The sequence below is a fragment of the Gigantopelta aegis genome, unplaced genomic scaffold, assembly GCF_016097555.1.
Source record: "Gigantopelta aegis isolate Gae_Host unplaced genomic scaffold, Gae_host_genome ctg2975_pilon_pilon, whole genome shotgun sequence".
Lineage (NCBI taxonomy): Eukaryota > Metazoa > Mollusca > Gastropoda > Neomphalida > Peltospiridae > Gigantopelta > Gigantopelta aegis.
The window spans coordinates 1,880-26,323 of NW_024533125.1; the positions used below are offsets into that span (position 1 = coordinate 1,880).

At 33.9% G+C, this 24,444-nt stretch overlaps 1 protein-coding gene across 1 annotated transcript in view; it reads right to left on the minus strand.

The window, feature by feature from the left end:
* Nucleotides 1-607: 607 nt before the first annotated feature.
* Nucleotides 608-24,444, minus strand: part of LOC121391798 (histone acetyltransferase esa1-like) — a gene marked incomplete at its 3' end in the record, with an annotated part of 29,407 nt that continues 5,570 nt past the window's right edge. Inside the window, 3 exon segments of the mRNA XM_041523296.1 lie at nucleotides 608-682; nucleotides 808-893; nucleotides 24,129-24,167. Coding sequence (XP_041379230.1) covers nucleotides 608-682; nucleotides 808-893; nucleotides 24,129-24,167 — 200 coding nt within the window.

The following is a 24,444-nucleotide window of genomic DNA, read 5'->3' on the forward strand; positions in this document are numbered from 1 at the left end:
CACACCACCTCCCTCTACAATAAAATGTTGAAGTCATTAGTTGAAGAGAAAACATGAAAAGTGTTGCACAAGTGGACAAATTTTTCATGCTAGTGTGGTATCACCATGGCAACTTTTAACGTAAACAAAATGAAACAATAATAGAGTCTTGTATTCCATATATAGAAAACTAGTCATCACAACATCCAATAAGTGACAAGTACATGCACTGTATATGTAAGGATATACATGTACATGTACTACATGTAAGGATGTACATGTACATGTAAGGATGTAGGAGATATTACAATGATATCATAAACACTTTGCAAAGGATATACTGATAAATAAAGTTCTTATATAATTATTAATTAAATAGTAGAATCTTTATGTTTGGCTCAAATATAATTGTAATGATAGTGATATACAGGATATGTGTGTGCATGTGTGTGTGTGTGTGTGTGTGGGTGTGTGTGTGTGTGTGTGCGGTGTGTGACAAAGAGAAAGGGACAAAGCTTCCACTAAATATAACTAACTTCAGGTAGTATCACAAGTAGTGGAATGTAATTAAAAATGAACAAATAAACACGATCAAAATTAATTAAAAGTTATAACATACTTAATTTACAATTTCAATTTCATCTTCTGTATCATATTCATCAGTGTCGTCCTGACGATGAACTACCATCTCGTTCCTTAGTAACTAGATGGCAAAAATTTTATAATTATAATAACAATATTCATAACTAAAGATACAAATCATCAAACTGTTAGTTAATAAAATTATAATGGCCCGTGAATATCATTAAGCAATAACACATCCACTACCTGGTTAGTTTCCATATCAGAACATTCATCAGTTGATCCACCATAAGGATCATCCTCTTCTTGTGGAAGAAGATGAGAGGGCAGAGCTAACAACAAAATATTAAATAACATATAGAGCAGAAACATTATTACTTATATCTGTTTTGTCTTCTTGTTTTACTTTCCTTTTGTGTGTATTGTACTTCTTGTATATCTCATACTCTCTCTTGTCATTAATAATCTTTTTCATCCTCAGAATTCATCATCATTACTTGATGGGAAACGATATCTATAGAAACGGACAAATGGATGCATAAATGAATATATAGATGGGAATGAAGAATGTATAGATGGATGAATGAATGTATAGATGGATGAATGAATATATAGATGGATGAATGAATATATAATGGATGAATGAATGGATGAATGAATATATAGATGGATGAATAAATGATTATAGATGGATGCAATGAATATATAGATGGATTGAATGTATAGATGGATGTAGCATGGATAAATGGCCGAATGAATGAATGTATAGATGGATGAATGGATATACAGATAAGTACATTAATGGAGGACAAAGAGATGATATAGTAAATTAGAAGAAATTACTTTTTAGCAAGTTGTCTTTTTTTCGTTTGTAACAATCTAAGATCCGTTCTTTTTTGACAATAATTCCTTTATGAGCTGAGATAATAATTAACTCAATTTAAATACTTAATTATTTCTGTACATTATTAGATATAAACAATGACAGTAGTACTACTGACAACACATGATGTCTGCTTTCATATTCAAAGTAACATTAGTATATCATACAAGGCTACAACAATATTATTATTCAGTACTACTATATTATTACTGTATATGGTCCAGTACAAAACATTCAGTGTATTTATTTTGTTTGTCATTAATTATATTGTCTTTATAATAATAACATCAGTTCTAATTTGGGAAAAGGAAAGAAAATTCTTTTCACTTTTGACTTTTGAGTGTACATAAATGAAGCAATCTGATTGGTCAGTCACAAACGACTACCTTCTATAAATAGACACTCACTACATTTATTTAGTTATTTTCTAAACATATGTCATTATAAATTTGTGGTTATATTCTAATTGATAGAATCAAGGGAACTAAGTACTTTAAAAGCTTTGTGACCCTAAAACCCTGACACATGTGGACTGTGTAGTTCCCTGGTCATTTTGGAGTCTATCCTCTCTCTCTCCCCCTCTCTCTCTCTCTCTCTCTCTCTCCCCTCTCTCTCTATTATTATTATTACTATTATAAATAACCTGTATATTAGTGATAATGGTTTACAGCTGTTATTTATAATTTCATATAATACTTACATTTAACTTGACTAAATTTTTGGAGGGTTAGCAAAACGCACAGCTAAGAATGAACAAGAAACATGTAATGGATGAATGAATGAATGAATGGATGAATGGATGAATGAATGGATAAATGAATGAATGAATGGATGAATGAATGGATGAACAAGAAACACGTAATGGATGAATGGATGGATGAACAAGAAACAGGTAATGGATGAATGGATGATGAACAAGAAACATGTGAAATGATGAATGGATGGATGAACAAGAAACATGTGAAATGGATGAATGAATGAATTGAAATGGATGAATGGATGAATGATGGATGAACAAGATGAACATGTAATGGATGAATGGATGGCTGAACAAGAAACATGTAATGGATGAATGAATGGATGGATAAATTGACAAACAAAAACAATGAAATAGATTGATAAACAGTTGAAAGGATATATAAATAGAAAAGATGGAGAATCAAAAACAAGTGTACAAACATTGCTACTCACATGAGATGGTACAATGTGGTCCCCAATCAGGTTCATACTTTGCTCCATTTCAATTGCCTTGCCTCTTAGTTCTCCTCTATAGGGATTTTGAAAACCACTGAGACTAAAGACAACCCCTTCTAAAAATTAAGCCAATTAATGAAACCTCTAAAAACCTGACATACCAGTATTCATCAAACAAAAACTGGTTCAACCAGTTTAACATTGGGTGGTTTTTCAGCTGCTAAAATAATTATGCTACATCGTATATACACATGATAATACCTTTAGTCTTCTTAGTAGGTGGAGCTTCCTTTGGAATACTGGATGCAGTTTCTATAGTAGAACAAGCTAGAACAATACAGGATTTCCAAGGATATATATATATATATATACATGTACTAACTAAAACACATGAAAGATGAACCAGAAAGGAGGTTTAAGTAAATGCAGAATAGAATTACTTACTTTTCTAGTAGATTCTGTCTTTTTAGAATCTGGTTTAATAGTTTAGCTGGTTCGAGGTGGACAGTAGCGTCCTCTCTTTTAATGCTTTCAGATGTGCTTTGCCTTACCTATGAGTAGGTGTGGTCATTACATCATATCATTTATTTTGTCAGTTATGTATCAATTTTACTTTAGCAGCCATTGTCTTTGGAGGAGTGGCTCTTGGCCTCTTTTTTGAATAAGAGGGTGGAGCCAGAGGGAAGGGACTTTGGTTCCTCTTTAAATTAAAAATTCCTATTTTCTTCGAAGAGGACTCCTGATCATCAGTGGGTGTGGTTCCTTCAGTGGGCGGGGAGTGGAATTTTATAAATGAGAGACCATACTTTTCCGTCTAATAGAAAAAAATTAATAATACATGTACATGTATGTTTATTAATACCTTATTAAAGGGTTGTGTACATACCAATTTTACTCGATCCCATTTCTGATCAACAATACCTTTTGACAGTTTATCTTTGCCTACAAAAAAGCATAAACTACTATAATGTAACAATAGAAACAGTCTACAGCACTCTCTCTCTCTCTCAGAGAATCAATTCTTATGAAATCCCGACCCTTAAAATCCTTTAAAGGATTTTGTGACATTTGTCTGATGGCATAGAATATTAACATTCATGAGAGGAGGTCCTTACCAAAACATCTGACTCTATTAGCATTGGTCCATCCTTTACACTCAGAAGGATCATAAACTACTAGCCACTAAAAAAACTTGATACTCTTCTGACCCTCCACTACTACGACCAACTAATACCTCTATAAATGCACTACCATTATTACCTGCAATGGATAGATGGATTGGTAAATGAATAAATGGACAGCTGGACAAATACATGTAGATATAAATAAATGAACAGATCAATTGATAAGTATGGAATGTTAATTAATAATAACAATTAAACAGATACTCACCAATATCTATAGAGTGTATATTGGACGCTTTCTCAAACTAAATAATGACACATTATAAAGTATATATACGTCTGTACTAGGATACATACATCAATGACTACAACAGCTTGTTTCTCCCCACTAGCCGCACAAGCCCATTTCGATATGTCTCCTCTGTTAGTAAATTATCAGCTGGATGATTCTGTGGAATATTAGATCAATAATTATAACTGGATAGTTATACAAATATTGCAGCTGCTTGTCCTGCAATTATAACATATGCGTGTGTGTGCATGTGTACTTACTGGATCTTCTGAGCTAACAGAACAAACATGTTTCAACTTTATAACTGGCATCGTCCCAAAACTTGCAAGAACCACGCCCTTAGGCCACACCCTCAATGTTAACAATTAATTAGATTTTTTATAGGTCATAATTATATTAAATAAATAATTTAAAATGAAACTGAAATTTAGTTCTAAATATTTGAAGATCGTAAAACCTGTTCATACTCTAACCCTAAAAAAGTTCCATACCCATCTCCGCAGCATCCTCAGCGACAATGAGTCCGGAATAGATAGATCAGAATCTGAATGATAGACAATAGCCAGTGTCAGTTTGAGAGCACAAGCAAATCGAATTAAGAAATCAAATACAATAGCCACAAAATAGATCCATTTGGGGTATAATAGAGTTGGGGTAGGATGGTCGATGACTAAAGCAGAACAGGCCCCGTCCATTCTCACGTCCCACAGGAAAACAATATATAGCATGTACAAATGAGGATATGAACCAGAGAATGACTACCCATCCGATTTCCTTCGATCTAAGTGTATCAAGTTCATCGATGGTTTTACCTTCATTGCAAAATATGGTGGCAAAAATAAACTACAGGAAATGTTGTGAAATATTGACTGCATTGATTAGGTGAGCTATTTTCTTTGTCTTCTGATAACATCGTAACATTGTAGAAATCGCCATAGCGATGGCAAACACGAAATAAACAGGTCGTATGCCATTGTTACTACTCGTACAAGTCTTTAAAATTCAAATTTGAATTCCAAGTATCCATTCCAATGTAACACAAGAGAAATTGAACATCAAGTAACAAAGCGACAGTACTTGAGCTGATCAGCAAAACCAAAGTCTCCAAATGGAACGACCGGGAAAGGCGATATTAAAATCCTCACAACAACCAAAATAAAGGAGATTCGTCCTCTACGAATGAAAACATTGAACGGATTGAGCAGAAACAACAAGAGGATTAGCCACATTGTTAAACCAACAACCTTGTCTGTAATATACAGAGCAATATGACCAGTAGTAAAACATGTTATAGATAGCAATGAAAAAAGAAACAGTTATTATACTGGCAATACGAAAGATGACCTTAGGTGTTGGAATGCCTTTCTCAGGGAAGTTGAAAATACTAATATAATTAATATTGACTCGTGCCCACACCATAATATTGAAACCGATAAGATAAATGAACAGCACAACAAAAAGGGACTACGTATCAGACGAAGGAGAATGAACCCAACGACTGGCGGGGATAATAAGCTGCTAGACCTGACGTCACAACCATCACAAGTAGTAGTAGAAGGAATGCAAAAAAAATCACAGATTCCTATATTTTCTGTTTAGCTTTAGCTAGTGTGATTATTGCTATTCTGTCTTTATTGTTTTTTTCTTTGGAGTCAATTAATTCCAGCTCTTTGTCAATCTTACTTAAAACACTCTCAAGTTGTTCATGTAAGTCTTGCTTTGGGAATCACATTTTGCCAGTAACATTTGACCAGATGTATTCCCAGTTCGTGGTCATAAACGCCCACCATTTCATCAAGTGTTGTAATGAGTTTCTAGATTAGTTTTAAGAGATATAGCTACTTCTCGAATACGAGATAGGAATCCTTTGGTGAGTGTTAAGTGGTCATCCTCTATTCCTGAGTCCTCCTATGGATTTAATGTCATCATCCTGACTTGCTTTCTCTTCATCTTCTGGAATACTATTTATTTCATTATATGATCTAACTGGTAAAACAGGGTTGTTCTGTCTTAGTCTTATATAGTTCCATTTCTTCTTGGATACGAGTGATATGTAGTGATATAAATTCTAGAAGAAGTTGAATTTGTCTATCACACTCTGTTTAAAAAGGCCTCTTGATCAAGAAATGGGTTGGAGATTCAATGACAGAGTCAGTGTGTGGTGGCCTGGTCGGCCAGGCAGCTGTTGCTGCTCAGAACTGGATTGGATTCCTCAACTAGTAACACTTCCTTTGATGGCTCCTCCTTGGTTTGACAGGAATCCTCATCCTGGTAACACCACCTCTTCCTGCTTAGTGGCGGGCTCCGCCTTACCAGTGTCAGTACAAGTATAAATATGCTCGACTTGAACACTTTCGCCTTTCTTTTCTTTAGGTATTAAGCGTTTTAGCGAGTAGAGGTCGAGGGAGAAGTGAGTTAAAAAAGCTACCGTATGAGACACTTCGGGAATGTCTAACAGACGAAGAACGCTTAGCAGGTTGGATGTAGTAGAGGTTTGCCTTCGGTATATTCTTGAAGTGGACAGTCAATAATAGTGTAGTTATCTTTCCATATATGCTGGCGCTTTCTAGACTTCAGAATTAGTGAGAATTCTTGTTCATACCTAAAGCTCTTTATTGTTAAGACAAAATTATCGTCGTCATAATTAATGGCGTGAATACTACGAAACCCTTGCGGGCATTCCAGAGAAACCTTCCTTAGGAAAATGAGAGCCTACTTTCTAGTTAGTAGTTAAGTTACTGCTTAGACGATTGTACTGGATCGTCGTAACGTTGAATAGATGAGCCCTGAAGAACAGCTTTGAAATTGAACCAATTCTTTGTGTGTCTTTCTCTGAGAGTTTCTTGTGGCGGTAAGCGCGTATAAAATAGTATATTTAAAAAGTAACGATCACACCATCATTAATGAAGGCGAACCTGATACACACCCCCTCCACATGCAGCTATTGTATAAACATTCTTTCATCACATGCTCAGCATGCACTGCCTGTACAATACTAATTGAAGTTTTGAGGTCATTGGGAGGAATTCCTCTTTGGATGGTGAATATATTGATTGATTGAGTTTAAAATATTACCATTACAATTATTGATGAAATAAAATTATAGTTTGTAATTATGTGAATCTTCTAAACAACGAATTTTAAATTAATTATTAATATGAAAAGAGAAAAAGATTTAAGATAGATAAAATCAAAATTGCAATGAACACATTATAACACACATGTACATAATTAAGGTAAATAAAACAGCATTAGACTTAAAAAGCTGACTGTCACTTGAGTATCATGTGACTATCATATGTTGCAAAGATGTCAGTAAAATACTTAATGTTAGTATTGATACATTTATGAGTATAGTTTGATCAGACAAAAATCAAAAAAAGACTACTTCATTGACTGGGAGGCGTGGGTTCTGGTCTCAGGATGACCTTTTAAACTAGCAGGTGAGAGATAAGGGGGCAGGAGCTGAAGGAGACTCAGATTCTTTAGACTGTAGAAAGAAAAGATTATAAAATAAATTATCAAGATACTATGTGCACATTTCTAGGGATTCTGTTGAATAAACATAATTGAACACACCCTTTAGCTGGAATCTATTTCCACCTGTATAAACTGATAAACCATAGTGTAGTGAAAGTACATCTTGTGGATACCAAACATGTGCCACTGAATGCCAAGAGCAAATATGTCATTAGACATGAATAACTACATGGTCTGACCTAACTTTATAGTAAGGAGCAGTATTTTATAATCTTAGGATTTATGAGTTTTGTGGTTTAGGATTTATTATATTGTTGTAAGCGGTCAAACACTAAAAAAACATGTTGTCTAGCTAAATTATAATATAAATTAACAATAACAATATTATTTATTGATATTTCGTGGGTTTTAATTGATTTTATTGTTGTAAGTGTTTTAGAAATACTTCCATTCATCATGTACATTTGGTATTTCCTTATTGTAATATCGGATAGTGTGTCTTAGTGAAAAACATTATAACTATGTGTACAACAATAGCTACTAAAGTATATAATAATAACTATCATTGTATGCTTTTGACATGAATGTAAATTAACATGTCTCCATTATTACTAATGATAAATATGGGTTATTATAATATTTCTATAGTGCATACTTTGTACCATTATTACAAACCAGTTGTTATAGAGTACATGATATATTGGTTATTGAAACTAGTTTGTATTATATTGGGTATTATAAATTAGGGGTGTGTAATGACTGGTTATTAAAACTGGTTTAAGGTTATGTTATTGGGTATTTATTATAAGGTATGTTAATATATGGGTTATTGAAACTGGTTGTTATTATATTGGGTATTATACATTGGACTTATCTGTTATTATAAATCTATACATTATTTTTGTAACAGGAACAACCACTTTTCAACTTAGTCATAATAATAAACTGACTTATGTACACTGTCTTTCTAATATAATGGAATAAGTACCTAAAGTTATTACAAGTCAAATGTACTTAATATTAAAGAAAGAAAAAGAGGAAAAAGATAAATTACATGTAATATATCAATACGCTAGAAAATTGTTTATCATGTGAACTTGTCTGAGAAACAAAGTACATTCCTATAATAATAACATTTGTGGGCATGGTAACTCACTGGCATTTTATGTTAATATGTCTTTGCCCCCACCCCACCAAATATTCACTACCAGTCATCCTACAGGTTTCTTAATGGGATCATTAACAACAATGAAAGGAGTAGTCTCATGTAGCCATCCCTTCCTTAAATGAAACAGGAAGGGGATTGCTAATAACTTTCTTGTTTAAAATGTCAGACAATACTGAAAATAACTAAGTAGGTGATTGATCATGTGATGGCTGATAGCATAGTATCAAATTGAAAGAGAATTTACAAGGACACTTTGTTTTCACTATTGTTTAACTACACAATCAATATGAAAAGGACTTAGTTAAGTGTGCTTTATCAATAAATTCATTCACAATCATTTTTTTTCACAACTTAAATGATAAATACAACAACAACAACAACTATAAAGATGATTTACTTCTGTACAAACATCCACAAGAGCAAAGAACAGTTTAATAGAAAGTAGAATTATTCCTCTACAAACTTCACACATGATCCATCACTTATTTATTTATCAGGTAAGTATTACTGGACTTCCAGTGATACTTCAAACAAGACAGTCGATAATAATCGACCAGACCATCCCGTTTCATTTAAGGGAGGGCTGGCGATACTATATAAAGGGTAGCATACTCCACTCAAATTATTAGGATACCAAATCAAGTTAGCACAAAAAAATTATTAGAATAGAAGTAGTAGTGGGTGTGTCAGAAATTTACTTAATACACAATGGTCACAAGAGTAGAACAAAAATTTATGTTATAATGTCCTAAGATTGTTTGAAAAGTCTTAAAAATAGAGTTTAACTACAATTTGCTACAAGACAGTTTGAAGAGCCTATGTAGTAGCTACAAGTGCCCAGTTTAAACAATAAAAGTAAGCCACATCCTTTGTCAAACAGAGTAGAAAGTGCCGAACTTGTTAGGTAGAAGATGCCAGGATTTGTACCATTTAGCACTTTAAGATCACACGACAAAAACACAACTTCAATTTTCCACACCTACATTCTGTATATACTACTACTAGAATAAACTATAACTTTGACATCTGAAAAAAAGGATAACTCTCTAATCAGTACATTAATTTTATTAGGTTCTATATTGTCTAGAATAGATACATTTACAGAACTATATCACTTATCATTATATCATACCTCTTTAAAATGGCTAGATACGTGACTTGATTTTGAATTGTTCTTGGCAATGCATTGCTCTTCAGATCTCCTCCATTTTGTCTTATTGGGTCCCTTCCTGACTGTGCGATGCTGAGAGGAAGAAGATTTGGTAGGACTAAGTTGTTTATTACACTTCCTTTTTCCCGGGATGGTGAACGGCTTTGACTATCAGTGAAAAAGATGAGAATGCTATCTGACAATGAGGAATGTCCGGACTATGTTGACCGTTAGAAGGATAAGATTTCAAATGTGGTGAGAATTTATCTTTTTTCTCCTGTTCCTCAATATTTGTTCCTTCAGTGCTGGATACAAGCAGTTGGAATATCAGAATAACTGCTGTACTGATCTGAACTAACTGGAGAGTTTGCACCCCCCCATTGAATTGAGAGGTAGACCACGATGTTTAGTATCAATGGGACCAGATATTACAGGTTCTCCTGATTCTGTAGGGATCTCAGAATACAAGCCAGATTCAGGTGTACTAATCGTGGTGATGCTGAATGGTTGTCTCTAAAAGGATCATTAGGAGAGTGTATTTAATCCAGCATTGCTATGTGCACGATGAGGTGGGATGGGCGAGCATTGAGTTCAAATAAACTCCATATTGCTTTGAGTCAAAGCAGTGTTGTGTTGATGACTTGAATGATGGCTGAGAGAACACCAACAGCTGTAGTGGAACAACTCCAGTTGCTGTATGTGGTCTGTGAGGATTAGAGAACTGTGCATGTGCGCTGGTGGTGATACCGAATGATGACCACTCTCAGAAAAATAGGGATTTCATACGGCACTGGGTTATTGGGCGAGAAAGGATTTCGATTGTCAGGGGTGAGGAAGATTACTTTCTGTAAAAAACAGAACTCGGAGTAACACTACTAATGTCAGAAAGTGGCTGAGATAGGGTGGGACCTGGTTGATGTGGGCTTGTGATTGATGCTGATCGTAGGCGTGGTTCAGACTCCATAGGATAATGGTGCTGAGAAGGATATCCAGGAGATACTTGAGGATAGAATTGGTTCATTTCAAACAAAGCAGGTGGCGAGTGATCTCGGCCAATAAGATGTGCTTGCATACTGGTAGTGCTGGGAGTACTATGTAGAACATGTAATGGATTGTGGGCGTTGGGGGGGGTTAGGTGGGAGGGGTCGATTTTGTTGGGATGATCGAACTGACTCAAATCGTGTCATTGAATCAAACCGTCTGTATAATGGAAAATAAAAAGAAAGGTCACTCATCTTCTGCATGTGGTGTGGCTAAGACCTATTTTGGGCACGGTTATATAGTGTAATTGGACTTACCCAACACATCATCTTCCCTTCTGTAACATTTCTTTGAATATCTACAAATAGAAATGAGATTGATAATACACCTTGCAGTCATCTCAACAACAAAGATGACGGCAGTAAAAACTCTTAGAGAACACCATCAAAGACAAGTAAGACAAAAAATAAATAGTTAAGGGAAAGTAATAAAATTGAAAAAAAAAATTCTACTAGTAATTGAGTAGATTATAATTTGCCTGTGGAACACAAACCTAAATGATCCCTTACTGTGTGACAATATAACTTAAATAAAAAAATTCGATGAATTACAATTTCTTTCCTTAAAATTTTGCTATCAACTATTAAGCATGTCAGAGAAAGGAAGCAATCGGAGAACTCAAAATCTTATTTTTTAGACAACTCTGTAAATTCACAAAAACTATCTATACAAAAAGACATACCTCTGACATAGGACACTTGTCTTGAACCTTTGGTTCATAACGTTTCTTACAGCATACGATAAACAATGAACAATTACAAAACAAGGACTATTGCTGATGGAATAGCAATAGCGTAAAACATCCATGATGTGAAAAGATTAAATTCCGATGTTGGCGAGGGTTCAATACTTGGAGCTGGAGTGGGCGGAGATTCTATAGAGAGATAATAAGAGATGAATTTTGACGCACATGGTGTGTTAATGATGACTTACCGAATGTGAAGACCAGAGGATTACTGTAAGGACCAGTGCCTCCACTAGAGAATGCTTGCATAAATGCAATGTATGGTTGTTAAACTGAAACAAAAGAAAGAGAGAATGAGATCACCATATCAACAGAGAATAAAGACAAGAATCACCTGTTGTGATTTGAAATCACCTCTATCTAATCTATCCATCCATCTTTCTATCTGTGCATCTATTCCTCTATCTAAAAAACAGCTTACAGTCAAACTTAAAATTTCAAGACAACTGTGATTGAATGGTTTATGATAGAATTCAAGTGATCGACGAAGTCTGGTGTGATATCTGTTACATGCAAATGTAGTTCAAAGCCATTCCATTCCATTTACTATAAGGGAGCATTGTCCAACAAATCCTAACACCACTATAATCTGGTAAACGTCCCATTGAATGTAATCACAACAGCTTCATCAGGAGCTAAAATGGATATATAGATTGGATTAATGTATGGATAAATGGATAACTAAGAGAATGGATGGATGGATAGATAAATTAGACAGATGTATAGGAATGAACAGCTAGATGGACAAATTGGACAGATGGATGCATAGAGAGTTGGATAGATATATAGATAAATCTGTGGATAGATGGATAGACAAATGGATGCATAGGATGGGAAGACATACAATTGTTGAACAAAATAATGAAACTGTTTAAGTGAGTCATGTTGGTTGCTATGGCAACAATACATGTAATGGCTAGTAAAGGTGGGAGTGAACACCAAGGAACAATCAATCAACTACTTACTAGATGCCAGCAGCTGTTATTAGGAGAAAAGTATTATACTCAAAAGAAGCTAAGTTTACTCTGTCATTCTATAACACATACCAAGGGCATTTACCATTTTCTCTCCCTCACTGTAATATGAGACCAAGTAAAAATCTTATTATATTAATAAGTCGGTCAATTAGCTATTATATTAATACATCAGTCAATATGCTATGTGTGATGTCTATATTGGTACACATTGTTTATAGCTAGTTCTGTTAACAAGACATAACGTTCAATGAATTTTACATAAGTGAGGAACGTGTTTTATATATGTTAATGTGGTGCAAAATGAAATGATAACAAGTAAATTAGTGATAATGGATAACGAGAGACAGACAGATGAAGAAAGGAATGGAATGAATATATAATGGATGGATCAGTCTACTAACCTCTTGATTTGGTAGTAAATCGTATTTTAGGAGATGCTACTCCATATTGATGTGAACCACACCTTCCTCTAACTGTCACATAATATCAGTGAAGCCTTGAAGTGATGTCAGTGTTGTCATAGAGACCAGACCACGTTGATACTCTGATATGTTGAGGTATAAACTGGCCAGAATAGACTTCATAAACCAGTTACATTTTTCTATATTTAGCTGTGTGTGTGTGTGTGTGGAAGAGAGAGAGGAGAGAGAGAGAGAGAGAGAGAGAGAGAGAGAGAGAGAGAGAGAGAGAGAGAGAGAGAGCGAGAGAAGAGAGAGAGAGAGAGAGAGAGAGAGAGAGAGAGAGAGAGAGAGAGAGAGAGAGGAGAGAGAGAGAGAGAAGAAGAGAGAGAGAGAGAGAGAGAGAGAGAGAGAGACTCAATTCTCAATTTATATCATTAATCCTCAATATGACAAATCCAATTATAATTCTCTTTGATGACCTTGTAATAATGTTGTTGCTAATTATGTACATGTACATGACAATATGAACTACAAATAAATGATAAGTGTTTCATAGATTACATTACCAAGCTCAATAGACATACTTATCTCATTAGTGTAATCATATATTTATAACCATTGTGTTTATAATATTAAAGCTGTATTGAGAATAATATTCCCTAGTGGGAATACAGTGAACAACAGTACATGTGTACATAGCTCTGTAGTCAGCATATATTGGGATACTAGCATAACATAGCAAAAAGTAAAATAGTTTTTATTGCACATACCAGAATTGTTTTGGACCATATTAGCAAATTTATCATTTTTTTATTAGTATTGTATACAACAATCAAAGTAACAAATGAAAACAAAAAACTATGTCCTTTAACTGCTGAGTCAGCCACCAACACACTTAATACCAATGGATTTCTAATTGCAAACACTGTCATGATTGGTCTGATTGATCAAGCTCAAAGCTTTTTATTAGCTGCTTATTCTCTGCCTATATTTCTAGCATTCTATAGTTATAGTCTTTGACAGACACTCCTGCTATTATACAATCTTTGTAGCTTTAGTCAATATTCCCACTGTTAAGTCAGTATCTTCCCAAAAAAATTATAGGAGATTTTTTTTTTCAAGTACGATATTGTTGTAGTAATAATTAATAAATACCAATAAAGTAGTACAGCAGATTAACATTATCTTAATTTAACACAGAATAACTCCATTAACACATTGTTATAACAAACTCAATGGACTGTTAATGCAGTGGTAACTCACCGCCATCCACTTAATAACAGCAGTCTCTGATAAAACTTCACTTACATTCAAATTACTTGGATATTCTATACAAAAAATAATAACACTGATATCACACATACCATATTATAAATATTTAAATCAAACCAGCTGCTTACAACAGCTGTATTAAAAATTGACTACATGCAAACTTTATTATTTTTGAAGTGACATATATGCATCATTTAAGAGGATATATACTATGAACAATGATCACATATTATACATACATATTATATATCTAACAAGTGGTTTATACATGTACATGTATTTAATAAGAGGGTAGTGTATGCACATGTACTTAATCATAAGGTGATAAAGGTAACAGTAGACATACTACTGTGGGTCAAGTCATAACTGATATTTTATTGACCTCATAGTAGCCCTTAGTAACAACATAGTCTACTTATGTCAGGTATGTCCTGGAGTATTCTTTTGTGCTCTTCATTGAAGTATAAGTACAAAGGTATGTAAATATGATATCATATCCTATAAAGTGTTATCACCAAAGTTCAAAAAACAAGTTGTGTACTAGACATAGGAATGTTATCGTGTATACTAAAAAAGGCTATAATGGAATACATATATTGACTATAATTGTAACCTTAAACCATAAACATTGCAGCTGTATATATCATCAACACAACAATAAAGGGACAATAGGTCACATCTGATATCATTAACTTATTAATTATTGTTGATTAGTCCTTGATAACACACCATTGTATCCTGTCCATACGATATAATCTGATGCCCTCATCATTAGCAATACTAATGATGCCAATTATGGTGACAATTACAGTCCAAAATGTACATGTTTTACATGTCAAATAACACCGTCAAAAGTCTGTATAGTACATAATATATAGTGTTCAAGATGAGAACATTACTATGTACACGACTCTTAATAACATATAGATACAGTTTAATGTTAAAATGGTATTAAAAAATAGACTAGTTGAATTTAAACTGGTAGTCATGTCTTATGAATATTGTTAAGAAAATAGATTTTACAAACTAAACAAGTCCAATTATCATCATGAATATGTTATTATTAATAAGTATAGTATAACATTATAACATACACACATACACAATCATAGATAACAAATCACTAGGGAAATAGTCAATTTATTATTATTTCTTTTCTCTGTTTGTTAAAGTCGCTCTAGTGTAGCAAAATTAATGAGATCGTGCTCTCTCTTCCATTGGTAAGTACAATAAACACTATTTAAAACTGTCAACAATTGTAAATATTTCTTAAAAACCACATTACAAAGAAACTAGGTACAGACAACTCTTAGGAAATGGTATGTTAAGTATCATAATAACCATTATCTGTGTATGTAATTATCAAAAATGTAGAATAAAAAAATAAATATACCAGTAAATGTTACTGATGTTCACTAGAGCTTACTAAAGGTAGTTAGTAATCCTAGGTCCTGTAATAAGTACTGATGTTCACTAGCTTAAAGCTTACAAACAATGCTATCCTATGTACCTAGAGCTTACAAACAGTAGCTCTCCTATGTACCTAGAGCTTACAAACAGTAGCTATCCTATGTGGCAAGTACTGATGTCCACTAGCTTAGAGATTACAAAAGTAGCTATCCTATGTGGCAAATACTGATGTCCACTAGCTTAGAGATTACAAAGAGTAGCTGGCAAGTACTGATGTCCACTAGCTTAGAGCTTACAAACAGTAGCTATCCTATGTGGCAAATACTGATGTCCACTAGCCTAGAGCTTACAAAACAGTAGCTATCCTATGTGGCAAGTATGATGTCCACTAGCCTTAGAGATTACAAACAGTAGCTAGAGCTTACTATATTTAGTCAGTGATGTTTGAAGTTTAATAATGAGAAAGCGACAATACAACTGTCACAAAATTCATTTGGAGTATGCAACATTTCAAAAGCTTTTATTGTGTTGACATTACACAAACTTGTTAGAGTAAAACTTGTCATATCTTTGTCTGATATCAAAGACATACTATGAACAAGTACTTGATGTATGTATATATAAAGACAAGATTCCCTGGTCTACATGGCATCAAGGACCATTAAAATGGTTTACTCTACCACAGAGCCTGACCATATTGAGATTCCAGACATAAATAAAGAACTACCTACAATCTAAATTATTTTGATTAGTTTAAAATAAAAAATAACTTGTCCTTAAAAAATAGGACAACTTCTTGGCACTGAAATGTTCTCAATATAAGTTATCTACAATGTATGATAGTGAGACTGTAAAACTAGTCATTAATTACTACAATGACCTAGAATGGCTACATTAGTAAGCTCTAGACTAGTAAAAATCAGTTACTTACCACAGTGACCTAGGATACCTACCATTAGTAAGCTCTAAAACTAGTAAGCATCAGTACTTACACGGTCACCTAGAATAGCTACTATTAAGATGACTGTTTTACCATAAACAAATAAGCATAGCTTTATATTCAAGTTAACAAAGGGACAGGACATGTTTCTCACATTCCTATATAACTCTACTCATTGAGCAGTCACTAAACCAACAAATACAATGTAGTTCCATTTCATCCTCAGATACCAGACATGGAAAACTAACACAAAATACATTATCTATCAGAAAAAACAGATACTCAATTCTTCCAACTAACATAATATGTATCCAAAGAAATACAGATCATTCCTCAAGCTAATGAGGATGTTGTCTCCTTAATGTGCTTCCCACATCAAAAAGCCTAATTCACAACTAACAAAGAGAGTTAGATCATGGGTGCATACATACACAACAGAGAGAAGGGGTGGGTGAGTTTCATTTTCACATTTATAATTTACAGTAAAAACAGATGTTGTTTAAAACTCATTGAAGCATTAAATTATCATTTATTATCATGTCCACAGCCTTCAACCATGCACCAATCAAACACTCCTCCCTCTAAATTTGGCAGACCACTAATTACCACAAACAAGTTGGAACGTTAATCCTTAACTAAAAAGAGCAGCTGTAATAAATCTAGTTAGCACTAATGCCTCAAAATACAATAGGATATTTTTAAGCTTCTATCATAGCTGTTATACTAGCTCTCATTTTATTAAATACACACTGTAATATAATTACATCAGGATAGCTTAGAAAAGTCATTTATTAATAAAATGTAGTGACAGGTACCAATAAAATTGGCTTCATAAAGACATCAAACGAATTCTATAGAAGAGTATTGTACAGAAGCTCATAACTGCCCAATATTATACATACATACAGTTAGATATATGATGTATACCATAAGCCATATGCTATTCAGTTGAGAGTATAAAAGGTAGATCATAGCTTGTTGTTTTGTCTCTAGAACGGTGTTTTCATGTGGTTCATGTGGTAAAATGATGTCTTATATAGGAGTCTGTACTAGAGTATGTGTAGTGAAGCCACTCACTGTCCTCCATTCAGGCCAAAGTTTATCACATACCTACCAATTATGACAATAAAAGAACTCTACTTACTACCCAGCCTGGTAGCAATAGAACACAAAAACAGCTCTTACTTGTTTACACCTCTCACTCTCTTAAAGTTTATATAATTTAATTATTCCAAAAAAAACCCATGTGTGTTTTACTATAGAACAGTTGATAGGACTCTTCTCAGAAAAGAGACACTACACCACATTATATAGACACTTTCTGGATTGTAAGTGTGGTAGGTCTGTCAATGACCCTATCTACACCCTAACTCTTATATATTCAAATAATGCTCTAAAGCTTACAACAATGAAATAACTAGTTAGCCACATTAAAAGTTTTTTTTCAGGTTACAAAAAAGAGTCATTTTCAAACAGTTGTAAGCTATTGTTGTACATACCATGATTGTTAACTGTATTTTTAAACTTTTAAAATATATACTATTTTAACACATATCTGTCTTTCTATTTCTCTGAACTAACAAGTAGACAAAGAATAAAAACAAGCTAAAATCGAAATGATAATACGTAAAGTCAGGTTGGGAGGCTGTCAGTCTGTTTAAACAAATCACGTAGTAGGAGAAATGCATTTAAATCTTCTTTGAAAGATGAGTGAGCAAACAAGGATATATAAAACAACCAATCCAAAATTAGATTTGAAAAAAATCGATATTAGTGAAACAGTTAATTATGTATATAATGTTAGTAGATAGTGTAAATATTATAGGTATCATGTGGTGTTTTTATGTTACTTGAAACATTTGTACATTCAGTCAGTGTGTGTGTGTGTGGTGTGGTGTGTGATGTATTGTGTGTGTGTGTGATTTCGTTCGGCACATGACAGAGTGTACTACTTTTGTGCAGAGGTATCTGGTCAGCTTGATATGATCTTCAGGAAAACTCACATCGTGCGCGGACGGTTGTGTTGAGAGGGAGAAGAGAGATGGGGGCGGGGGGGGGGGGGGTGGCAAGAGAGAGAGAGAGAGAGAGAGAACGATGACGCAATTGCAATACAAAAAGAATACGTCATACTATAGTAGTTAACAATACCTCGTAAACTATACAAACACTTAATTGACCATTTGTCTCAATAATTTAACTACAAGATTATTGCCATTGGCAAAAGAAAATAATTGAAATATCATCGTTATTAGTTTATAAACATAATAATGTTACACATACATAGCTTATGTAGTAATATAATAGCAAGCAAAAAGGAGGGAAGAGAGAGAGAGGAGAGAATAGAGAGGGGGGAGTGGCGGGGGGGGGGAAGGGGGAGAGAGAGTTCAAAGTCTTGTCAACTACAAACCATTGTGGTGATAACACACCCACAATAGTAAAAGCTACTTCCTTTACTGCTAGGTACCGCTGATACTGAGTGAAGTACAGGTAGGGTTTGCAACATTTATTTTGATTTTATTCAAGACAGAGCTAACATATAACAAAAACACACAACCACAATAGAATACCCTCTACATAAAAATAACAATGTTGTGTAGATACCAGGTATTCAAATCTACTACAAATCATTTTTATTAAGTTTATCAAACTACCCATAAACATGATAGTTATATGATAGCAATCAAAAAAACCAAATTGATACATATATTGTAAGTCATCACTGCACTACAATATATCGGTATCCCTTAATATAAACCACATAGATCTTACTATCAGACAAAACAAGTTAAGTGTAAATACGACAACAAGATAATACATCTGTCAAATCTTTGGCAAACAAACATGTATTTACTATGTTTATCGTCTTAGACTCACCATCTGAACTCTCCCATTGTTTATTGCGGTCAGCACGTTTTGGCATGTACAAGAACGATCAACAATAGCAGAGTCGGTAAAGACATGAGAAACTAGGACACTCATAAATAGCAATATGACTGAAATCAATCGACAGCACTAAGATTAGTCACTTAGTAAATAGATTTCTCACCTTCTAAACACTCTAAGAGCGAGTACGCCACATGCACTTTATTGAGCTAAATGAATTATTATAGTTAATAATAACTATGAGTAATTAGCATAGTTACCAATCATAATATTCATGAACAGTTGTCATAACAACAGCCCCTCCCTCATAGAACAAGTGATGACTGATGACTCCATATTTCTTAGACTGTTAAGAAGCACACTGAAAGCTTTCCTTTATATCCAGTTCCAAAAACTTCAATTTTTAAATGACTCAAATTCAAAAGTATCCATTCCAGCTGTTCATTCACTTCTCTATTCGTCCATCTCTTAGCCCCCCCAAAATGTCAGTAGGGTATCTCGTACTTCAAGTTTTCAACGACACCTGGAGAGCCATTTTCCCATAGTGACATATATGGTACTAAATATCACATTGATAAAACATCAAGTAAAAAACCAAGAAAAACGAAGCTCTTCTGTAAAATTAAACCAAAACTCGACTAATTTCACAGAGAACTTTCATTAAAAGCTCAGTTTCACAAACGAAGGAAATCAAGACATGACAAAGTGACACACCTTGTAGTCATAAATTGTCTACGACGTCAATCCACTCTTCAACTCGTCAATCCAGTTTGGCTCAAGTTGATTGCACTTACCTAAATTACACGACAAATTAAACTAGTACCCATTCTGTCTCAAGCATGACAGGAGCGCCACCTCTACAAAGCCACTCCTTATCTGGAACAGCTTCTAGATCAAGTGCTTTACACGAATCAGTTCCTGTTGAAATTAACCACACCCCCATCCAATCAATCAACCACTAGATCAGCTATCCAACATCAGATTGTCTCATACAAGTGCTTCCTTAGGTCCGAGTAAACCTCTAAGTTTCAGAAGAGATCATTATAGAGGTTTTAAAAATGGTGACACATTTACTGTGAGGATTTAGCTAGGGGTTCTGTAAAAATGCAATACAAAAAAATAATAGTAATGTCTGGAGCTGGTATTAGTACTACTAGTGGCATACCTGATTTTTTAGGTAAGTTTAATGGGTAGCATAGACAGACAAGTCACTCATTTGGTATCACATAGAACTCCTGGAAGTGGTTTGTACGATAATCTCAAGCAGTATCGTATCCCAGAGCTTCTGCCATCTTTGATATCACTTTCGTCTTCCAAATCCTCGTCCATTTTTCACTCTAGCCAGGACCTTTATCATGGAAAATACTTCCCCAAATATAGTCCATTATCATCAGATTACTACAAGACAAAGGATATCTATTACGAACTTATACACAAATATTGACGGCTTAGAAAGATGTAAAGCTGATGGCATAATTATTATGTACTTTATATACACAAATATAGCTACCAATATAATAGTGATATATATTGAATTATAATTATACGTAGTATTGATCAGTATACATGAATATAGGGTAACAGATCATTCATAAATTTTTTTAATGCTTTCTCTCTTCAAGTGGCTGGAATTAAGAACAGCACGACTTGTTGAAGCTCATGGTTCTTTTTCTACAGCTTCTTGTACTATATGTCATAGCAGACATGATGCTGATGAAGTTAAGTGAGTGTAATGATAATATAATATTTTTAATGTAATATCTTTATAGTCAAACTATATTTAAAGACAGGATACCCCGCTGTAAACACAAGTTCTGTTCGGTATATATTAATGGATGGCTAGATAGATGGAGGAATAGAGAAAAGATGGATGGATTAATGGATGAATGGATAGATTAATGGATAAATGGACTGACAGGCGGCTGTAGGATAACTGATTATCTCGTTTTAGGTGTGGTCAAGCCAGAATGTATTTTTGGAGAGGATCTTCCTCAACGATTTATTCTTTACGACACATGGGACTTTGCTCAATGTGATCTCCTCTTTATAATGGGAACATCACTATAGGGTATGAGACAAACCACACCCACTTAACCACAGGTACACAACATGTAGTCATAATGGATGACATCATTATGATGTTCAGTATGATATCATGTTATTTAAATAAACACATTGACATCATTTAAATAAACACTTACATAATGGGAGTGTCCATCTTCATGTTAGACCACACCCCACGGTAGAACCATTTGCTAGTCTAGCTCTATGACGAGATTTGATGTTCCTCGTATTCTGATCAATCGAGAGGAGGTCGTAGGTCCATTCAAATATCAACGTAGAAGAAGTAAAGATGTTTGTAATGACCGGTGACCTTGTTGACAAAATAACTGAGTTAGTAACATGGCTGGATGGAAGAGGAGCTAACAAGATATCATGAGAGAGAAAGGGGTGGAGTCTACAGTAGAACGTAATGCAATTGAGACACCTGGGAAACAGAATGTACCTGATAGTGGAAGAGTATTTGATCAGACCACGCCCACTAGTCCTGATATGGCTACAACGGGTTCTTCTAGTGAAAATAATGTCACAACTGATAATTGACTGAAAGTTTCGTCAATTAAATTATCAGATAAAAAGAAGTGATAATCTTATTTTTGAATGTATTAATTTTTATACCATTTTTTTTGATATACCGTTTATAACAAATATAACTTATTTACTCGCAACTCGCCACACCTCTAAGTATATTGAAACCACCCAACAGCATGGAGTCTAATGTCCATGGTATAGTAGTTCACCTGCACCCAGTAGCCGCCTTTTCCATCGTAGACAGCCATGAAAGACGCCCCAAAGAGAGTCAAACTCGTGTTATTGGTTCACTGTTAGGAGTGAAAAAACGAAGGCATCTACGAGGCAAGTTATCATCGTGGTTAATATTATCGTTAATCATTATCACGTGATAACTATTACTTCAAAATTATCATATATAATAACACAATATTTTCTTCTGTTTGTGTTGACATACTATTTCAATCTGTTTTACATATACGTACATGGGACATGTATTCTTCTCCATTAATGTGTTTTTATTTTTAGATTTTTCCTCGCATATCCAGTACCTCACAATGAACTGATGAAGAAGTAGCTATTGACATGATATATGAACAGAAAATGTACAGTCTACATCAAACAATTAATCCTATGGACATAGTATTAGGATGGTATGTAAATCATCTGTCCATTTATGTTAATTTTGTCACGTCCATTCGCTGTCTTATGCATCCATTCTTATGCATCTATTTTCAGGTATGCTACTAATGCTACGATAAAGATGCATTCTGTTCTAATACATGACTATATAGTAAACGTGATCCTCCCCCAGTCTATTAACTTTTGACTGTAAACTAAAGACAGGCCAACTAGATATCAAAGCTTATATAGGTATTATGTTACATAGATATTGTAAATTGTACATGTACAATATGTACATGTACATATTACATGTACATAAAGACATTATACATGTACATATACATCATATAATTGTACATGTATATATTAAATATAGTGCATGTACATATATAATATGTACAGTACATCATACATGTACATAAAGACATCATACATGTACATATACATGATATAAATGTACATGTATATATTTAAATATGTACATGTAAATATGTAATATCAGGTACATGTACATATACATGATATTATACATGTACATATACATGATATTATGTATGTACATATATATGATATTGTGTAATGTATAGAATATATTAAGGCCACAGTATGTCTGCCTATGTGACTCTTCGATTAACAAAGATAACTGATCACTTTCTTAGGTGTCCTGTTTGGTCTTCCTGATAAAACTCAAGGTGTTATTTTTTTCTCCTGTCCCTGTCGAGATTATCTATTTTGATCCTGAGAGAGTTGGTATCAGTCTATTATATCAGACTGTAAGTAAAGATGATGGTAATACCACACCCATCATGAAAGACTTAGAAAGATTTAAGGATGTTTTTAGAAGACATGGAAGTAGGCTGTAGATCGGCTTTTGGTCTATGTGAGAATGTTATGTAAGTTGTTTGTTTTTTGGAGTTATATAATTGTTTATGTGTTGTTTAGGATGTGCTATTCCTCCCGATAGTAAAATCGGTCGACTGCTTATGGAGTTGGTAGCAAACGGTACTCGCCTGGATTCTGCTCAATTTGATAAAATTATGAACAGTAACAATGCAGGTTAGTAGAGAATGGATGAAAGAGCAGCTGTATCAATGGGTTAAATAATACTATAATATCTGATGATAATTAATATCGTTTTCTAATTTAGGATTTACTGATGATAGTCTATTTATCCAATCTTACACAGACACAGTTAGAACTAGGGGAGAAAGTAACTCATATGTGCACCTCCCAAATAAACCACACCCTATAATTATAATTGGAAAATGTTAACAAAAAAATATTTCACATAAATGATTGATGGCAGACAATAGTTAATTAATAGTTAATTAATTAATTAACTTGTAATAAACTAACTATCCTCTCTCTCTACAACCATTTCATTATCACTATCACTTTTCCCTGCTCCTCACCTCCTAAACGAAGCTCTATTCTCTGTTGCCTAGGAACACCTAAACAATAAATATAACTCAAATTATAGCCTCATACCCAGTCCAAGACTCTTAAACATGAGTATGAGCCTTAAATGAATAATAACAATACATGTACACAATTGATTCATGCATATATTAAAATATCATTATTATCAATTGCTCCTTCTTTCTCTACTTTTTGTGACACCTGTTGTTCTAAACTAACTTCTTCTCCTTCAGTTCTATCCAATCTTAGTCTTTCTAATTGTTCTTCTTGTCTGTTAACATAATAATAATATCTCAAGCTGTTCTTAAC